We start from the raw sequence: 19,509 nt of genomic DNA on the forward strand, positions 1-19,509 counted from the left end.
ACTTGTCAAAAGTGCGTATAAAGTATATGCAGTAATGTAAAAATGTCTGGAAAGCGAACAATGTATGAGTCAGATACATGCTTGTGTGTGTATGGAGAGGAGAAAATCAGATGTAGTGTTGGCAAATCTCAGAAAGCATGGAAGTTTTGAAGGATGCAGTGCTCCGACAACTAACAACTGATGCCGGCAGTTTGTTCCATGCTTCAGCAACTCTAAGTGTGAAAAAATGTTTCCTGAAGTCATGGGAGCTATGCTGTTTTCTGACTTTGTAAATATGTCCACGGGTGTTAGATGGGTGCTGAAGCCCATCATGTATGTATGTGCGTGTCTTTCTGTGTTTGTCGCTCCGTGCACATAGTATCTGACAGCTGGTGTTGGTTTGGTCACATCCATGTAACTTAGAAGTTTGGCAAAAGGAAGTGATGGAATAAATGTCAGACTTAAAGAGAAAATCATAAGCACTGGGGTTGGCTTGTTTGACTACAACCCATCAGAATGGTGCCCCAGCATGGCCAGAGTCCATTGACTGAAACAAGTAAAAGAAGATAAGGCATGCTCTCATAAATGAAAGTGATGATTGGGGCCACTATCAATTTGTGCCATGTGCCAGTGGCACGTAAAAAGCACCCACTACACTCACAGAGTGGTTGGCGTTAGGGAGGGCATCAAGCGGGAGAAACTCTGCCAGATCAGACTGAAGCCTGGTGCAGCCTCCTGGCTTCCCAGACCCCAGTCGAACCGTCCAACCCATGCTAGCATGGAAAACGGACGTTAAACAATGATGATGATGATGACGACACTATAGAACTGAGTAATTTATAGCAGCATGGAAACTTTGTAAAGCATAAAACTGATCTCAGATTTATAAAAGATTTTTATGGCTATCCGTTTATGATTTAGAATTGTATGACAACTCCACTTTACTGAATATCATTCTTATGTTTCTTCTCTGTTTTCTTTTTTTTCTTTTCTTTTGAAGACCTTTCTACCGCAGTGAAATGGTAATTATAACAAGAAATGGGAACCACTCTCGTATCCAGCATCTTATGCCACCACCATCAGCAACATTTGTCTATTACGATCCCATTTTTGACAAAGACTTCATGCATCAGGTTGGATTTCGTTTTTCTATTTGTTATTAAATTTGTTATTTGTTATTTATAGGCGTAGGAGTGGCTGTGTGGTAAGTAGCTTGCTTACGAACCACATGGTTCCGGGTTCAGTCCCACTGCATGGCACCTTGGGCAAGTGTCTTCTACTATAGCCTCGGGCCGACCAAAGCCTTGTGAGTGGATTTGGTAGACGGAAACTGAAAGAAGCCCGTCATATATATGTATATATATATGTGTGTGTGTCTGTGTTTGTCCCTCCAACATTGCTTGACATCTGTTGCTAGTGTGTTTACATTCCCGTAACTTAACGGTTCGGTAAAAGAGACCGATAGAATAAGTACTAGGCTTACAAAGAATAAGTTCTGGAGTCGATTTGCTCGACTAAAGGTGGTGCTCCAGCATGGCCACAGTCAAATGACAGAAACAAGTAAAAGAGTGAAAGAGTAAATTATTAAAATAATTGGCAGGAAACCTGCTTATTTTCATGACAAATTCTTTTCATACTAAAGGTAGCAGAGACGTGGCTGTGTGTTTAAGCAGTTTGCTTCTTACGTGGTTCCAGGTTCAATCTCACTGTGTGACACCTTTGCAGGTGTTTTATGCTTTACACTCACACTGATCATAGCCTTGTGAGTGGATACAGTAGGCAGAAACTCACAAAAACCCATTGTATATTTCTGTGTGTGTGTGTGTGTGTTTATGTCTCCTTTTCTTGACATAGTAAAGTATGAGAGAAGGAACAATATTTAAATATTTCATCTCATCTTATCTGTTTTTCAGGTTCTTGACTTGCAAAATGCTATTTCTGAGCTAACTACAGAATTCAACAATGAGACAATTGGACTGAAAGACATCTGTTTCTCCCCTTTGGCACCGGCCAATAACAACTGTACAATCCAGAGTATATTCCAGTACTTTCAGAACGACCATGCCAACCTTGATAAAGTCAACAAGACCATCCTACAAACTTTTGCTGATTATCTTGACCACATAGAGACCTGTGCTATGTATGTTCACGTAAAAAAATTTATCTTACTAGATTTTTTTTGCTAAGATGCTTCACTGAATTTCTTTTTATTATTATTGTTAAGGTGGTGAGGTGGCAGAGTCGTTAGCATACCAGACTGAAATTAAAACTAAACACAGTTATAGGTTCAGCTCCTTATAAGATGATTCCTACCTAACCTCAGACACTATTATACACTTTGACATTCATCCTTTAATGTATTAACTTTCAAAGGCAGCAAGCTGGCAGAATCGTTAGCACGCCGGGCAAAATGCGTAGCCGTATTTTGTCTGTCTTTACGTTCTGAGTTCAAATTCCGCTGAGGTCGACTTTGCCTTTCATCCTTTCGGGGTCGATAAATTTAGTACCAGTTACACACTGGGGTCGATATAATCAACTTAATCTGTTTGTCCTCTCTATGTTTAGCCCCTTGTGGGTAGTAAAGAAATAGGTATTTCGTCTGCCTTTACATTGAGTTCAAATTCTGCCAAGGTCGACTTTGCCTTTCATCCTTTCAGTTGGAGTCAATAAAATAAGTACCAGTTGAGCACTGGGGTCAATGTAATTGACTAGCCACCACCCCCAGAAAAATTTAGGCTTTCAGCCTATATTAGAAAAGATTAATATTATTGAATGAGAGAGCAGTGCATGTCATCAAAGTGACACTGGGGTACGAATATATGAAACCCAATTTATCCATCATGACTACCCATCTGATAAAGGTACACCAAGCAACCATATGTACACAACATGGTGACCTTGTATCAAGGTAAACAACACATGACATTGCAGGTGAGGCTCTGTTAAAATATTCTTGAGGTCGAGTAGCCCATTCTGCTCAAAAGGTCCCTGAATAAGGTTTGTTTAAGGATGCTAAACAAAACAACCATGTTTCCAGTGGTGAATTATTCAAACCCCAAAGAATTTCTCTCAACACATGGCTATGATGCTCCCCAACTACTTCTGCTCATGATCAGAGATGCGCATATCGTCAGCCACCAAGAGACATGCTCAACTGGTTACGGTCAAACAACTGACAAGCAAATCTGTGGTATTGAGCAGAATATTTGCTGTAGCTCATCTTTATTATTATTATTATTCAGTAGTTTTATTTTTATAGCGTGCTTTCACTTCACTACCGAGCGCAGCTCTGTGTGCCTTAGGTATGTGCTGTGATTTGTTGTGATGCTCTGATGGTTATTGTATGGAAAGCGTTCTGCGTAGGATGTGTGCAGTGCCTAGTAGTGCAATTTTCTGTATGTTATATGTGTTTGTAAGTCCTGGTGTTTTTGTTATGTATTTATCTGAATATTTTTTTATCATGCCTAATGCACCTACTATGATAGGAATTGTTTCTGTTTTCAGATTCCACATTCTAGTTACCTAGAATTAATATTATTATTATTATTATTATTATTATTATTATTATTATTATTATTTATTATTATTATTATTGTTATTATTATTATTATTCTATGATTGACTTTTGCTTTACATTTGCACAAGCTGGCTCCAAGTCTCACCCAGAGACCTCAAGAGACAAGTTGGGAGTTCATGTTGGTGTTATGCATAGGGTGCCATATATTTGGTTTTGTACTTAGTGTTGTACTAGTGAATATTTAAGAAATCATAAGAAAATTATGTTTGTTTTAAAACTTGAGATTACATAGAAAGTATTTTGCATAGGATATGAGCAGTTCCCATGAGCACTATCTTTTGAATTTCTGCCATTTTGGGGTTTCCTGGTATCTGAGCTAGGTAGCAATCAGCCCCTTCTGCTATCATTCCCAGAGCACCTATGACAACAGGTATTGTTTTAGTCTTCAGGTTCCACATTTTGCTAATTTCTTTATTATTATTACTACTATAATAATAATAGTAGCAGCAAGCTGGTAGAATTATTAGCAAACTAGACAAAGTGCATGGTGGCTTTTTGTCTGTCTTTACATTCTGAAGCGAAATTCCACTGAGGTCAACTTTGTCTTTCATCCTTTCAAGGTTGAGAAAAGTACCAGTTGCGTTCTGGGTTCCATGTGATTGCCAAACTTTGAAACCGATGTTATTACTTGATCCTTGTTTCAGTTCATATTGCCATTGTCTTGAGGCACTGACAGATTTAGTTTGCCAGATTTGTCCAAACAGTTCTGTATCTTCAGTTCTTTTAACCATGAGGACGATATAAGAATTTGTTATAGGCATAGGTATGGCCGTGTGGTAAGAAATTTGCTTCCCTGTTGCATGGTTCTAGGTTCAGTCCCATTTCATGGCACCTTGGACAAGTTTCTTCTACTAAAGCCCCAGGCCAACCAACGCTTATGATTGGATTTGGTAGATGGAAACTGAAAGAATCTCATGTTTGAGTGTTTGAGAGAGAGAGTGAGAAAGTGCATTTCTTATCTCACCTTAGTTCATCCTATGCCTGACATCTGGTGTTGGTTTATTTATGTTACAATAACTTAGCAGTTCAGGAAATGACACTGATAGAATATGTTTGAGGCTTAAAAATAAGCACAGGTTGATTTGTTTGACTAAACCCATCAATATAGTGCTCCAGCTTGGCCACAGTCCATAGCTTTGTTTTTTCCGTTTCTCTCCTCAAGCTGCCCATTATCTCTGTATTTTCTCACCTTTTATAGGAACCCTACTTTGATGAACGACACCAGCATTAGTTTACCTTGTACAGGTAACTTTGGAGGACCAGTCGAAATCAGTATGGCACTTGGAGGACTAACAAGTATGTATACCCTGCTCTTTTATACTTCACTATACCACACAGGTACGGGCTGGTGGTGGACTAAGGGTAGCTGCCTCTTGGCAGTGTCAGTTTGGAAATTGTAGTTGTGATACCTGTGCCAGTGGCACGTAAAAAGCACCATCTGAACATGACCGAAGCGAGTACCGCCCTGACTGGCTTCTGTGCCGGTGGCACGTGACCTACTGTGCTTGAGGAGGCCTATTGAGTCAAGTACATCAAATGGAAAATGTAGTTCTGATACCTGTGCCGGTGGCACGTAAATAGCACCATCCGAACGTGGCCAATGCCAGCGCCGCCTTGACTGGCTTCTGTGCTGGTGACACGTAAAAAGCACCAACCAATCGTGGCCGCTGCCAGCCTCCCCTGGCACGTAAAAAGCATCCACTACACTCACGGAGTGGTTGGTATTATGAAGGGCATCCAGCTGTAGAAACTCTGCCAGATCAGACTGGAGCCTGGTGCAGCCTCCTGGCTTCCCAGACCCTGGTCGAACTGTCCAACTCATGCTAGCATGGAAAACGGATGCTAAACGATGATGATGATGATGATGATAAAACATTTCTTTGCTTAACTTCAATCCACTGAAGCTAACATAGGCAAGGGTGTGGCTGTGTGGTAAGAAGTTTGCCCCCCCCCCAACCACTTGGTTCTGGGTTCAACACCATTACGTGGCACCTTAGGCAAGTGTTCTCTATTGCAGCCTCAGGCCAACCAAAGCCTTCCCATTGTGTGTGTGTTTGTCCCCCATCAATGCTTGACAGCTTGTGTTGGTGTGTTTACATCCCTGTAACTCAGTGGTTTTGCAAAAGAGACCGGTGAAATAAGTCCTGGGATCAATTCATTTCACTAAAAATTCAAGGCAGTGCCCCAGCATGGCTGCGGTCTAATGGCTGAAACAAGTAAAATATAAACCAACATGAAATTTTAGTGAGAGGTTTTAATTGAGATTACTTTAAAACAGGAAGCTACTATCATAGAATGAGGGACAGTTTCAGGCAAGGAGACACACGGCCACACATATAGAGAGGCACATCCATACATACAAACACGGTATGCAGTTGCAAAACACACATAAGGAGACAGAGGTACACCCATGCACATACATAAAAACACAAACATGGACACGCAAACACATGAAAATTAAGTACCAGTTACGCACTGGAGTCGATATAATCGACTTAATCCGTTTGTTTGTCCTCTCTGTGTTTAGCCCCTTGTGGGTAGTAAAGAAATAGGTATTTCGTCTGCCGCTATGTTCTGGGTTCAAATTACGCCGAGGTCGACTTTGCCTTTCATCCTTTCACCGATAAATTAAATACCAGTTGCGTACTGAGTCTATCTAATCGACTGACCCCCCCCCCTCTCCATAAATTTCGGGTCTTGTGCCTAGAGTAGAAACGAATATCTGAACTTACAACACATGCCGTTTCAGTTGTTGATGATAAATAGTCATTTACCAGGAGTCGGGGGAGGCGTCGGCTCTGGTGGAATGGTGTTATTGTAAGGGAGATAATCACTTCTCGGCCATCGTGATGGCGTTGGACGTTTGAATTTTAAATTGAAGAGGACGTACATGCTTTATCTGTGAGTTTTCAGTGAATAGACACAGGTGTGGCTGTGTGGCAAGAATGCTTCCCAGCCACGTGGTTCTGAGTTCAGTCCCACTGCATGGCACCTTGGGCAAGTGCCCTCGACTATAGCCTGGAGTGGATTTGGGACACTGAAACTGAAAGAAGCTCAGCGTGTGTCTGTGTGTGTGTTTGTTTCTGTGTTGGTCCCATACCACTGCTTGACAACCGGTGATGGTATGTTTATGTCCCTATGACTTAGTGGTTCAGCAAAAGACACCAATAGAACAAGTACCAAGCTTAAAGGAACAAAAAAAAAAGTACCAGGGTGAATTCGTTCTTCTAAAATTCTTCAAGACATGTTGCAGCATGGTTACAGTCAAAGAACTGAAACAATCTTAAAAAAATAAAATGTGTGTGTATATGTTTTTGTGTATGCAGGACCAGCTCAAGGCACCCACAACTCGGGCAGTTGCCCAGGGTGACATGTTCTAGGGGTTACCAAGGAGGGCGTGACAAATACAAGGGAATTTCTATGATTGTCAGCTTGTACGTGCTGATGTTTGAAGGCTTGGTACTTTCTCTATCAGCAGGGCCAGCTCGTGGTACTGGCAACTTGGGCAGTTGCCCAGGGTACTATGTTCTAGGGGTTACCAAGGAGGGCGTGACAAATACAAGGAAATTTCCACAACCGTCAGCTTGGTCTCATGCCACTGCTTGACATCCAGTGTTGGTATGTTTATGTTCCCATGACTTAGTGGTTCGGCAAAAGACACCAATAGAACAAGTACCAAGCTTAAAGAAAAAAAAGCTTGTACATGCTAAAGTTCTGCTTGCCTGTGGTGCCAGCAACCCTAGGGCCAGTCCTGTATGTGTGCATGTTTGTTGTAAGCAAGTGTCGTCATCACACAAATGGTGCTTTTTACGTGCCACCTGCCCAGGAGCCAGTCCATCAGCACTGGCAACAACCTCGCTCGAATGTTTCACGTGCCACCAGCACAAGTGCTAGTAAGGTGACATGGTAACAATCACGCTCGAATGGCATGTTTAACGTGCCATCAGCATGAAGGCCAGCTTGTTGCTCTGGCAACGAACTCACTCGTATGGTACTCTTAGCACCCCTCTAGCAACGGATGCCAGTCACCGAGTTTGATTTCGACTTCGATTTCACTTGCCTCAACTAGTCTTTGCAAGCAGTATCAGCTAAATTTCATTTCCTCCAAGAGTGTTTGTTGGCTGGGTCTGAGGTGATGACTGGTTGAGTTGATGAATGGAAAAGTGTTTCTTGGGCTGCATGAACCAGCAACACTTGCAAACATTTAACAGAAGATCTTATTGTTACCCATATTGTTAACCTGTGTCGGTCTTTTATAAATAACAACAGCAATAATTACATACTGAAAGGGAGATATTTCTTTATTAACCAATAAAGGTTTTACATAGAGGGGACAATACAAGGACAGACAAGGGACATTCAGGGTACAAACTCGCTTCTTACATACAGTGTGAAAAACCGGATGGATTTACATATATTGTGAATGAGGGTTAAAAATATAAATATAAATGATGTTTGGATGAGTTTTGGGTCCAGGTTAGTGAGTTAACCCGCTGGTTGGTTATCCCTTTTTGGTAATCTTTTTCCTTCCTTTTATGCTCCGACCGACCGTGCAAGCACAGCCTCGTGCATTCTCATCTTTCTTGCCACTGTCGTCCATCTTTTTCCAAACGCTCTTTGCGGCAGGCTCCTCCTCTCCAGATGGGCGGAAAAGTAATTCACCAGCCCACGTCTGGAGATGAATTGACCTGTCGCAATCCCTTTTGCTCGATTCCTTTGAGTTGACAAGTTTATTGATACAGCAATCTGTAGCTGGCCCACCATAACGGGAAACTATTGTGCTATGTTTGTGGCAACAGAGATTCCTGTCGTCTGTCTGTGGCAAGAATGGAGACACATTACGCAGCTGCCTCAACATTCTGCCTGGCAAGAGGTGAGAGGTGTGAATGAGTCTGAACACTCTGCAAAGAGTTAAGACGGCAGGACAAGTGAGTCCATAACCCGTGACCTTTGCCAGGGATGTAGCCAGCCCACTTATGCATACCTTTTCTTCTTTGGACACAAAACTTTGCTTGCGAAGACCTGTGAAATCGAAATTGAATTTGAAATCAAACCACATCCGATGACTGCCACCCATGCCAACCTCCCTTCATTGGACACTAAACTCTGCTTGCAAAGACCTGTTGGGGCAAGTGAAATCGAAATTGAACCAAATCCTATGACTGGCACCCGGCTGTTGCCAGTGTCGCTGGACTGACTCCTGTGCAGGTGGCAGGTAAAGAAACGCCGTTTCGACCCTGTGCTTAAGGAGACCTATTGAGTCAAGTACATCAACATCAAAAATCAATGGAAATTGTAGTTGTGATCCCTGTGCCGGTGGCACATAAAAAGCACCATCCGAACGTGGCCAATGCCAGCACCGCCTTGACTGGCTTCCATGCCGGTAGCACGTAAAAAGCACCAACTGATCGTGGCCATTGCCAGCCTCGCCTGGAACCTGTGCCGGTGGTACGTAAAAAGCACACACTACACTTATGGAGTGGTTGGCATTAGGAAGGGCATCCAGCTGTAGAAACATTGCCCAATCAGACTGGAGCCTGGTGCAGCCTTCTGGCTTCCCAGACCCCGGTCGAACCATCCAACCCATGCTAGCATGGAAAACGGACGTTAAACGATGATGAAAGTGGTTTTGTATGGGATGCAAGCAGAAAATTCTAGAAGGTTGAATCGTGCAATGGCTTGGTGCTGATTGGTTGCTTCATCAACCAATCATGTGACGTTATCAGGGTTCAGTCATTATGTCTGACCAGTTAGCAATTATGCTAAAACTCTTAGAAAAGGCTTGAACCTCCTTTTTCGTTTTTTCCTCTGGTTATTGCAATTACAAGTTTGCCTGCTTTCTAGTCTTTCTGTTAAAGATTTCTTCTCTTCGTAATCATTTAAAAACTTTACTTTTCTGTTTTTATCTGCAGATAATAATGTGAAGAATGCCACTGCTTTTATCATCACTTTTATTGTCAACAACTATCTTGATGATGGTAAGATTGCCAAAGCAGCTGCATGGGAGAAAAAATATATTGACTTTCTGAAAAATTATTCCAATCCAAATATGACAATCTCTTTCTCTGCAGAGGTAATTAATATCTTCAAAGTTTTAACCATGATTTAACCAATTAAAATTATTGTGATGGATTTAAAAATTATCCAGATTTGACTTGAATATATGGGCTTACCGAATCCTAAGATTGTCTAAAACAAATGTATGTAGCTACATTATACAAGTGCTGCTGTGTGGTTAAGAAGGTTGCTTCCCAGGTTCAATCCCATTGCATGGTACTTTGGGCAAGTGTCTTCCACAGTAGCCGTAGGTCGATGAAAGCCTTATGCGTGTATGTTTGTGTACGTGTGGGTGTGTTTCTTTGTATCTTCTTACCTTGACATTGCCTGATAGTTGTAAATGAGTGTTGATGTCACAGTATTCTGGAAATATTACCTTGCTTGGAAACAGGTGAGGATTGGTGACAGAAAGGCCATCCAGCCATAGAAAATCTACCTCAACAGATTCCATCTGACCCATGCAAGCACAGAAAAGTGGACATTAAAATGGTGATGATGTTCAGTTATAAAAAAATCTGTTGTTAGTTTTGGTATGCTCATTAGTAATTGGTTATTAAAGATTCTAATTAAGGTAGATTCTGAGGCAGTGTTTATAATTCTGACCTTGTGGACACCACTGGATTGAATGATACTGCCCAGCCCATGTTTCAAAACCATAATGATGTCTGTTTGGGCGGCTGATGATGGGAATGCTCATGTGTTATGCTTGTTTATGAATTTCTCATATCTTAGTCTCATTATTCTGGGTTCACAAGATCACGATGTGGTTTCAATTCATGGGCTGGGCAGTGTGTTGCATTCTTGAGCAAAACACTTTATTTCATGCTGCCCCTATTCATTTCAATGTAAATGAGTTCACCCCGCAATGGGCTAGTATCCTATCCAGGGGGACATGTGATCTCAGTCATTTACATGCCATGGAATCTGGATAACTGACCCTATAAGTCCCAGGACTCAAGACTAATGCCTAAGGGATGAAAGTTTTTAACAAGGAAGCTCTTATTCACAAAATCTTATATATTTTTTAAAATGTCTTCTAATTAAAAAACTAATTTCTGAATTTTTTTCTCTCTTTTTTTCGCAGCGTTCCATTCAAGACGAGCTAGAACGTGAAAGTGAATCTGATGTCAGCACCATTCTGATCAGTTATATAATCATGTTTATCTACATCTCCTTGGCTCTTGGACAGTTCCGCAGTGTCAGAACAGTCTTTGTGAGTTGTATTTTCATTTATATAATTAGTCTTTGGTACCAATGACTAATTTAGTTATATAGTAAATGCAAGCATGACAGTGTGGTTGAGAAGCTTGCTTCCTAACCAAATGGTTTTGAGTTCAATCCCTCTGTGTGGCCCCCTTGGACAAGTGTCTTCTATTATAGTCTTGGGCCTACCAAAACCTTGTGAGTGGACTTGGTTGATGGAAGCTGAAAGAAGCCTGTTGTGTGTGTATGTGTCTCCTTGTTTTGCCATCACATGACTCTTGTACATGAATGCCATTCATTTTCAATATTGATGTGAAAATATGTCTGACCATGGGGAAATATCTTACTTCTTGGAAGCAAGCAAGGGTTGGCAACAGGAAAGGCATCCAACCCAGTCATAGAAAATCAGCCTCAGCAAACCCCATCTAACTCCTACAAGTATGGAAAAGAGGATGTTAAAATGATGACAATGATGATGATGATGATGATCATAATAAACAACATCTGAGCCAGTTCCACTGGAAAAAGCACTCAGTTCACTCTGTAAAGTAGTTGGTGCTAAGGAGGGCATCTCACCATAGGAACCATGCCAAAGCAGACTACCAGAACTTGGTTCAGGTCTCCATCTTGCCATCTCCAGTCAAACTGTCCAACTCATGCCAGCATGGAAAACAGATGTTGACTGATGATGATACTAGTTTGTTTTCTTTTATACTAAGTTTGCTTAAGGCAGTGAGTTGGCAGAATCGTTAGCACACCGGGCGAAATGCGTAGCCGTATTTCGTCTGCCGTTACGTTCTGAGTTCAAATTCCACCGAGTCCGACTTTGCCTTTCATCCTTTCGGGGTCGATAAACTAAGTACCAGTTACGCACTGGAGTCGATGTAATCAACTTAATCCGTTTGTCTGTCCTTGTTTGTCCCCTCAATGTTTAGCCCCTTGTGGGTAGTAAAAGAAACATATACTAAGTTTGGTTTCTGTTTTCAGGTTGATTCCAAAATTACCCTTGGTCTTGGAGGAGTTGTCATTGTGTTTCTGTCTGTGATGATGTCTCTTGGCATCTTCAGCTACATTGGTCAGCCAGCCACCCTTATCATTATTGAGGTCGTACCATTTTTAGTTCTGGCTGTCGGAGTTGACAACATCTTTATTCTTGTACAAGCATTACAGGTAAGTGACCGTTCTTGTCACTCGACAACTCATGGGATTTAAATCAATGTCTCTTTCAGATATTTGCACCAACATCTGCATTTCTTCATGTTTCCTTTTTTGGATTTGGTTTGCAAGATTCTTTATATGAGTTTGTGTGTTGAAGCATATTCTGTTGTGTCTGGGGAGAGTAATTTTCTTTTTGTGCCTTATAATGTAACACACTCACCGGTAAAATTTCCACTTATTTCTTATTTTTATTTTCCTAAAATTTTTGTTGCATTTTGCAACCTTTTCAATAGTCTTGACTCTCAAGATGCAACAAAAATTTTAGGAATATAAAAATAAGAAATAAGTGGAAATTTTGCCGGTGAGTGTGTTACATTATAAGGCACAAAAAGAAAATGACTCTCCCCAGACAACAGAAATTATTCCTGTTACAGATTTACTGTTTTCATACCAACCCACTTTTAAAATTTGCCCTTCATTTTATGCTATAAACTTGTGTTAAAGTGATTTAAATTAAAACCCTCCATCAAAATTTCATATAAACTTAAGTTTGAAACACCAGCTTAACCCTTTTGCATTTGGATATTCTGTCAAATGGAATGCAGCACAGAATTTTGTCAGTGAACAGGTCGCAGTCTTAAAGCGCCGAAAATATTTTGACAAATTAAATTTAAATGTTGAAGTGAATCTAACGGTTTTTGTGTGTTTCTTAAATGGCTTGTAAACACCTTCCACGCTGCAATTGTTTTCGTTCCAGCACACGATCTCAGATCAGGTCACTTGCTCTGCAAGTACATCTCCGGAATGCTTATTCATTTTAAATTAATCATGCATTATCTTGTAGTTTTAAGATGTTGATGATGTGACAGCTTATTTTTAGAATGACATTGTTGAGTAGATGTGAGGGGCCAGACTTGGCCAGTTTTAATACTAAAGGGTTAATAGTGACAAAATTATTTTACTGATTTCTTTGTTATTTTCAAAACTGATTGAAACAAAAGTCTTTTTATAGAAACTTACCACTTTTAATGAAGTTGAACTTCGTTTATGGCTCCTCTCTGTGATTTTAACTTGAATTCTCTTCACTAACTTCACGTCCACATTTCTGATTGTGGATGAAAATTCCATGCTAAATGAAAGATTTCCTTGTGCCTACAGTAGCAGGAGCTGGCGAAATTGCATTGAATGGCTCTGCCTGAAAAGTCAGACTTTGCTCCTTGCCATGGCAAAATAAACTTGTTCCACTTTGTGAAGTTTTGAGTGCAAACAGATAGCCTAAGTCTGAGAATATTGGGCCTCACAGATCAAATGGCACGGAGTCTAGGTTCTGTGTAGTAGACTGGCTCAGTCCTATCATGGCTCAGACTCAGTCATGATCCCTGGAACACATAAGGCCAAATCTTAAACTGGTCTTCATGGTGTGGAAGTGACTGGAAGTACATCTCCCCCTTCATGAGACGCATGTCCATCACAGGCTTAACTTACCAGTTCGTTCCATGGTTGCTCATTAACAGCTGAGTGGACTGGAGTAGCAATATGAAATGAAGTGGTTTGCTCAAGGACACAGTACATTGCTCAGTCTATGAAATGAAACCGTGATTTTATGATTGTGAGTGCCACACTTTCACCACTTGGCCACTTGCTTTCACATCCTGAATTTAAAAAAGAGCAGACCTTAAAATAATGGTGAAAATATCGTTGTGTAAATACAGCTGTCATAGGTCACTTAAACTTGAAATTTGTTTTGTCCTTTTAGCGTGATGTAGGTGACCCAGATGAAATGTTTGAGTGCAAAATTGGAAGAATTGTTGGTAAAATTGGTCCAAGTATGCTACTTACTAGTCTTTCTGAATCGGTAGCTTTCTTATTAGGTAAGTGTAATTAAAACATATTAATTGCTGTAGTATCTTGAAAGAATCATATTAACTGATTAGAAAAGATTGAGTTTTTGAGGGACTGGGTGTTATTCTCCACCTTAGTCTTTGAATCTTGAAGCTGGCTAAGTGGATAGGTAAGCAAAGGGTTGAGGGTTCGTTATCCAGTTGTTGTTGTTTTTTTTTAACCATTACTACATTTCTTTTCTCCCCTGAACCTGCTAGTTGTACACAAGCCTTGCCCATCCCTTCTGAGGCACATATTTCTCTTTTTGTCATACCTCAACAATCTTGTCAGCCTTGCAAGAGTTTTGAGGGGAGGTGCATTGATTCCCTTGTAGTTGACTGTTGCTTTATGTTATTGACCCCAGAGAGATAAAGCAAAGTTGTTTCCAGCAGTTTTTCAACTCAGACTGGGAAGAACTCTATGTAAATATCATAAGGCAGTTTGGTGACATGCTAATCATCCTACCAATTCATTAATAATCGTTTCTACTATAGACACAGGGCCTGAAATTTTGGAGAAGGAACTAGTCAATTATATTGACCCAAGTGCTTCACTGGTACTTAATTTATTGATCCCCAAAAGTATGAAAGGCAAAGACTACCTCAGTGAAGTTTGAACTCAGTACACCAGCTTTGCACCTTCTGCCAATCCATTCATAATAGTTGCGTCTAATAATCATTTCAAGACCTTAAATTTGAAGAATAGAATTAGTCTGTACCAGTGGTTCCCAACCTTTTCACTGCCAAGGACCCCTTTTATTTAAATGAGTTTTCCCACAGACTTCTTTTGATATGTTTTTCCTTTGTATGTATGTATGTGTGTGTGTATATATATATATATATATATATATATATATATATAAAGGAAATGAAGAAAATGCTGACAAAATAATTTAAGTAAGGGAGAGTGTATTTAATTAGGTGAAAGTTCTTGTTACCGGTTGCGCATTTGTTATGCTTATCAAAGGATATTTTTTTAAGAGAGATACTTTGATACTTTGATAGGTTTCGGCCATTATTGGCCCAGGCCATGTCCAACTTAATAGCGTTCCTTTCTGATAGATTTTTTTCTCTTATCTGATAAGAGAAAAAAATCTATCAGAAAGGAACTCTATCTCCCTTAAAAAAATATCCTTTGATAAGCATAACAAATGCGCAACTGGTAAAAAGAACTTTCACCTAATTAAATACACTCTCCCTTACTTAAATTATTTTGTCAGCATTTTCTTCATTTCCTTTTTTTATATATCACAACTCGTGTTCCACATCTCCTTTTTTAAATATATATATATATATATATATGAGGTATAAGGATTTGCTGAAGGCTGCCTTAAGAGATGCTTGCATCTCTCTTGACACATGAGAGGGCATAGCTATTGATCGTAGCAGGTGGAGAAGGATTGTGCATGAGGGGACAGCTACTTTTGAGAAATCTCGAGTTGCGCATGAGAAAGAAAGGAGGGATGTCAGGAAGGCATTACTGTTACACTTCCAGATGGGAAGGGTTTTCCTATGATGCTGACATACAGTGTCTGTGCAAGACCCTGCCTCAGTAAAGCTGGACTCAAGAGTCATCTTCGTAGTCATAAAGCGAGACAGATGAGTGACAACCTGGCCCCTGGTGGTGGTGTTACACACCATACTAATCATATCTGTCAGGCATGTGGAAGAGAGTGTAATTCGGCAGGAGGACTTAAATGACATGCAAAGGTACATGAAGCTCAGTTACAACTACAGCTGGCTTCTGCTGGTAAAGGTTTTAGCTGCCAATTCTGTACAAGTCACTTTCGATCACAGCACCAGTAACAGTTAAGCTTCGTGCAATGGCCATACTCGATAATGAGGGGGCAGCCATCATATATATATATATATATATATACATATATACGACAGGCTTCTTTCAGTTTCCGTCTACCAAATCCACTCACAAGGCTTTGGTTGGCCTGAGGCTATAGCAGAAGACACTTGCCCAAGGTGCCACACAGTGGGAGTGAACCTGGAACCATGTGGTTGGTAAACAAGCTACTTACCACACAGCCACTCCTGCACCTGTGTGTGTATATATATATATATATATATATATATATATTTAAATTTTGAATTTAGTTTATGGACCCCCAGTACTACCTTTGCGGACCACAAGTAGGGAACCACTGGTCTGGTTTATACCATTGACACCCCACCACCACCACAACCTCTCTGGTACTTTTTTTAAAATTGACCCTTGAAGCATGAAAGACAAAATTGAACTCACAACATAAAGAGCCAGAATGAATACAACAAAGTATTTAATCCATTAATCTAATAATTTTGATAATCCAGTAATCAAAAGTTACAGCAAATGAATAAAAATCTGTTGGCATTTCAATGTGTTTAGTATTTAGATTTGTATATCTATATATATAAAAGTGAGGTTGTGTGCTGTCTGTCTCCTACGATTTAGATTCCTAACTACTCCCACATTTTGCGGTGCAGTTTAACCAAAACCGGGTATCTTATAGTCGTGATTCATATCGAGCCCTTCTGGGTATTAGCTTGAGTCTACGATTTTAAAAAAAATTTACCATCAATTTTTACCATTTTTAATGTATTTTTGGCATATATAAGGGAAGTAACTCTCTAAAAATTTATTATTAAATCTCAGAATGTAAAAAGCTACAGTAACACCCCCCCCTTTTATAGTTAGGTATTTTGAGATGGCTATTATACTTTACATCTCTAAAAATGCTTATATAGTTATTTCCCTTACAAACCCGAGCAACGCCGGGCGATACTGCTAGTATTTTCTAAAATGATAAATATAATGTAAATATTTAGTCACCCATGTTTTCATTCTATTTAGGTGCTCTCACTACAATGCCTGCTGTCCGAATGTTTTCGCTCTATGCTGGAATGGCTGTCTTCTGTGATTTCGCTCTACAGATCACCTGCTTTATCAGTTTAATGGCATTAGATGCAAAGCGACAAAAAGTAAGTTGTTTTGGAGATTAAAAATTACTTGCGTTAACAGGAGGATCCACTGTAAAATTGGAGGTTTGATTTGGAGATGTCAATGGGAAATCTCTCTGCTGAATTGTCCCCAGCACCATTAGATGCAGGCATGGCTGTGTAATTAGAAGTTAACTTCATGGTTCGTACTGGTGGCACGTAAAAAGCACCCACTACACTCTCGAAGTGGTTGGTGTTAGGAAGGGCATCCAGCAGTAGAAACTCTGCCAGATCAGATTGGAGTCTGGTGCAGCCATCTGGTTTGCCAGTCCTCAGTCAAAATCGTCCAACCCATGCTAGCATGGAAAGCAGACGTTAAACAATGATGGTGATGATGTTTCAGGTTCAGTCCCATGGATAGCACCTTGGGGAAGTGTCTTCTGCTGTAGACTTGGGCCAAGCAAAGCCTTGTAAGTGAATTTGCTAGATGGAAACTGAAACAAATATGTTATTCATTTCCATTCTTCTGTGAAACCAATTTCAGCTATGGAGAAATATCACCTTTACCATGTACCTCCTCTGCAGTAAAACAGCTATATCTATCCCTTAAATCTCTCAACCGGCACAAAATTACACCCCCTCAATACAACTTCCCTACTCCTAGTTAAGGGATTTTTGTCTTGCAAGGTATTTGGTGACCCTTGTGGTGCTGGTGCCACATTAAAAGCACCCAGTCCACTCTGTAAAGTGGTTGGTGTTAGGAACGGCATTTAGCTGTAGAAATGGAACTTGCTTTGGATCCTGGCTTTGCTAGGTCCTGTCAAGATGACCAACTCGTGCCAGCATAGAAAATGGATGCTAAATGATGATGGTGACAACCTTGCATAGAATCAAGTGATGGTTGATGAGAGGAAAGATTTCTGGTAGTAGAAAATCTGCCTCAAAGAATTCTGTATGGCCCCATACAAACATGGAAAAGTGGCTGTTAAAACAATGATTAAGGCAAAATTGCCCAGAATACCCTCACGAATTTATAACTACATGGTATTAAATAATAAATTGTCATCGTTTAATATCTGCTTTCTATGCTGGCATGGGTTGGACAGTCTGACTGAGAACTGGCAAGCCGGGGGGGGGGGGGGGTGCCAGGCTCCAAGCTGATTTGGCAAGGTTTCCTAAAGCCAACCACTCCAAGAGTATAGTTTGTGCTTTTACGTGCCACCTGCATGGGAGCCAGTCAGGCGGCACTGGCACCAACCATACTTGAATGGTGCTTTGTATGTGCCACCAGCACTGGCACCAGTCAGGTGGCACTAATGTAATATTGAATAAGATTTTAATGTTGCTGAAGATGTTCATTAAATGAAAATTTATTTCATCATCATTTAACTTCTACTTCCCATGCTGGCTTGGGTTGGACAGTTTGACAGGAACTGGCACAGTCAGAAGACTGCACCAAGCTCTGCTGTCTGTTTTTGCATGGTTTCTATGATTGGATGCCCTTCCTAATGCCAACCACTTTACAGAGTGTACTGGGTGCTTTTTACGTGTCACCAGCAGCGATGAGGTCTCCAAGTAACTTATAGGGCAAGACCCCTGAACTTGGAGGAGCAGTATTATTGAAGGAGAGAAAAAGGTGTATTACATTAGAAGAGAAACATGGTTAGTTCATATGGTGAGAGAGAGAAAAGGTGATGACAAAGATGTGACAGGGAGGCAGGCAGTGGCCATGTACCCCTGTTACATAGTGAAGTGGACTGGAAAGAGGGAGTGGGTGGGTGGGTGAGTTCACAACATTGCAAAAGGAGAGTGACATGAGCTTATCTTTAATTTTCTTTTCAGGCCAACAGATTGGATGTGCTTTGTTGTATAAAGCTGAAAATGAAGAATGTTCTCGGCACTGAAGAATGCTTATACTCATTGATAAAGAATTACTATGCTAGATTTATAATGAAGAACTATGTTCGGCCAATCATTGTGAGTATTCCTTTTTTTAAGTCACTGGTTGTCTTAAATGTCTATCAAGGTTTACATTGAGCTTTATTTTCTTCTTATTTAATCTTATGGGATATTAAAAGAAAGCATAGTTGAAATAAGCATCGGACATGTTCGGATGGTGCTGTTTACGTGCCACCGGCACGGGTATCACATCTATAATTTCCATTTATTTTGATGTTGATGTACTTGGCTCAATAGGTCTCCTCAAGCACAGCAGGTCGCCCTACGATCCAAGGTTGGCACAACAGGCCGTCCTGCGAGCCATGTCCTCAGCAGTCACGGCCCATGTTTCACTGCCATGAAGCATGGCAGTTTGCACACATGCATCGTACAATCTACCTTTGACTCTGAGCAAGAGACCCTTTGTCGTCAGTAGGTGAAGAAGCTTTCTAAACTTTTCCCAGGCTATTCTTATTCTTGTAGTAAAACTCACTGAGCATCCACCTCCACTACTAACTTGGTCACTTCGGTAGCGGAAGCTATCAACTACTTCTAGTTTCTTCCCCTGGAGTGTGGTGGAATCTGATTTCTGAGTATCTGTGGTGTCTATTGCCGCACACGAAAGCTATCTTCTCAGTTAATTTTCCTTTGATGTATATCCATGTTGATTCGCTAGCCTCTGCACGCATTTTTTCTCTCCTTATTTATTTCTGTGTTTCTTTTCTGTGTATCTTTCTGTTGAAGAGCGTAGGCTCGAAACGTAAAAGACTTGTTTTATTTATATTCCTG

General features: G+C 40.6%; 1 protein-coding gene across 1 annotated transcript in view; it reads left to right on the forward strand.

Annotated features, from left to right (window-relative positions):
* LOC115209266 (NPC intracellular cholesterol transporter 1) overlaps nucleotides 1–19,509 on the forward strand; it is a 98,190-nt gene that overhangs the window by 55,182 nt on the left and 23,499 nt on the right. The window contains exons 6-14 of the mRNA XM_029777567.2: nucleotides 980–1,112; nucleotides 1,893–2,119; nucleotides 4,755–4,852; nucleotides 9,469–9,629; nucleotides 10,698–10,826; nucleotides 11,804–11,986; nucleotides 13,731–13,845; nucleotides 16,697–16,824; nucleotides 18,625–18,759. Of these exons, the coding sequence (XP_029633427.1) occupies nucleotides 980–1,112; nucleotides 1,893–2,119; nucleotides 4,755–4,852; nucleotides 9,469–9,629; nucleotides 10,698–10,826; nucleotides 11,804–11,986; nucleotides 13,731–13,845; nucleotides 16,697–16,824; nucleotides 18,625–18,759 (1,309 nt within the window). The remainder of the gene's footprint in view (nucleotides 1–979; nucleotides 1,113–1,892; nucleotides 2,120–4,754; nucleotides 4,853–9,468; nucleotides 9,630–10,697; nucleotides 10,827–11,803; nucleotides 11,987–13,730; nucleotides 13,846–16,696; nucleotides 16,825–18,624; nucleotides 18,760–19,509) is intronic.

The sequence above is a fragment of the Octopus sinensis genome, linkage group LG3 (assembly GCF_006345805.1).
Source record: "Octopus sinensis linkage group LG3, ASM634580v1, whole genome shotgun sequence".
Lineage (NCBI taxonomy): Eukaryota > Metazoa > Mollusca > Cephalopoda > Octopoda > Octopodidae > Octopus > Octopus sinensis.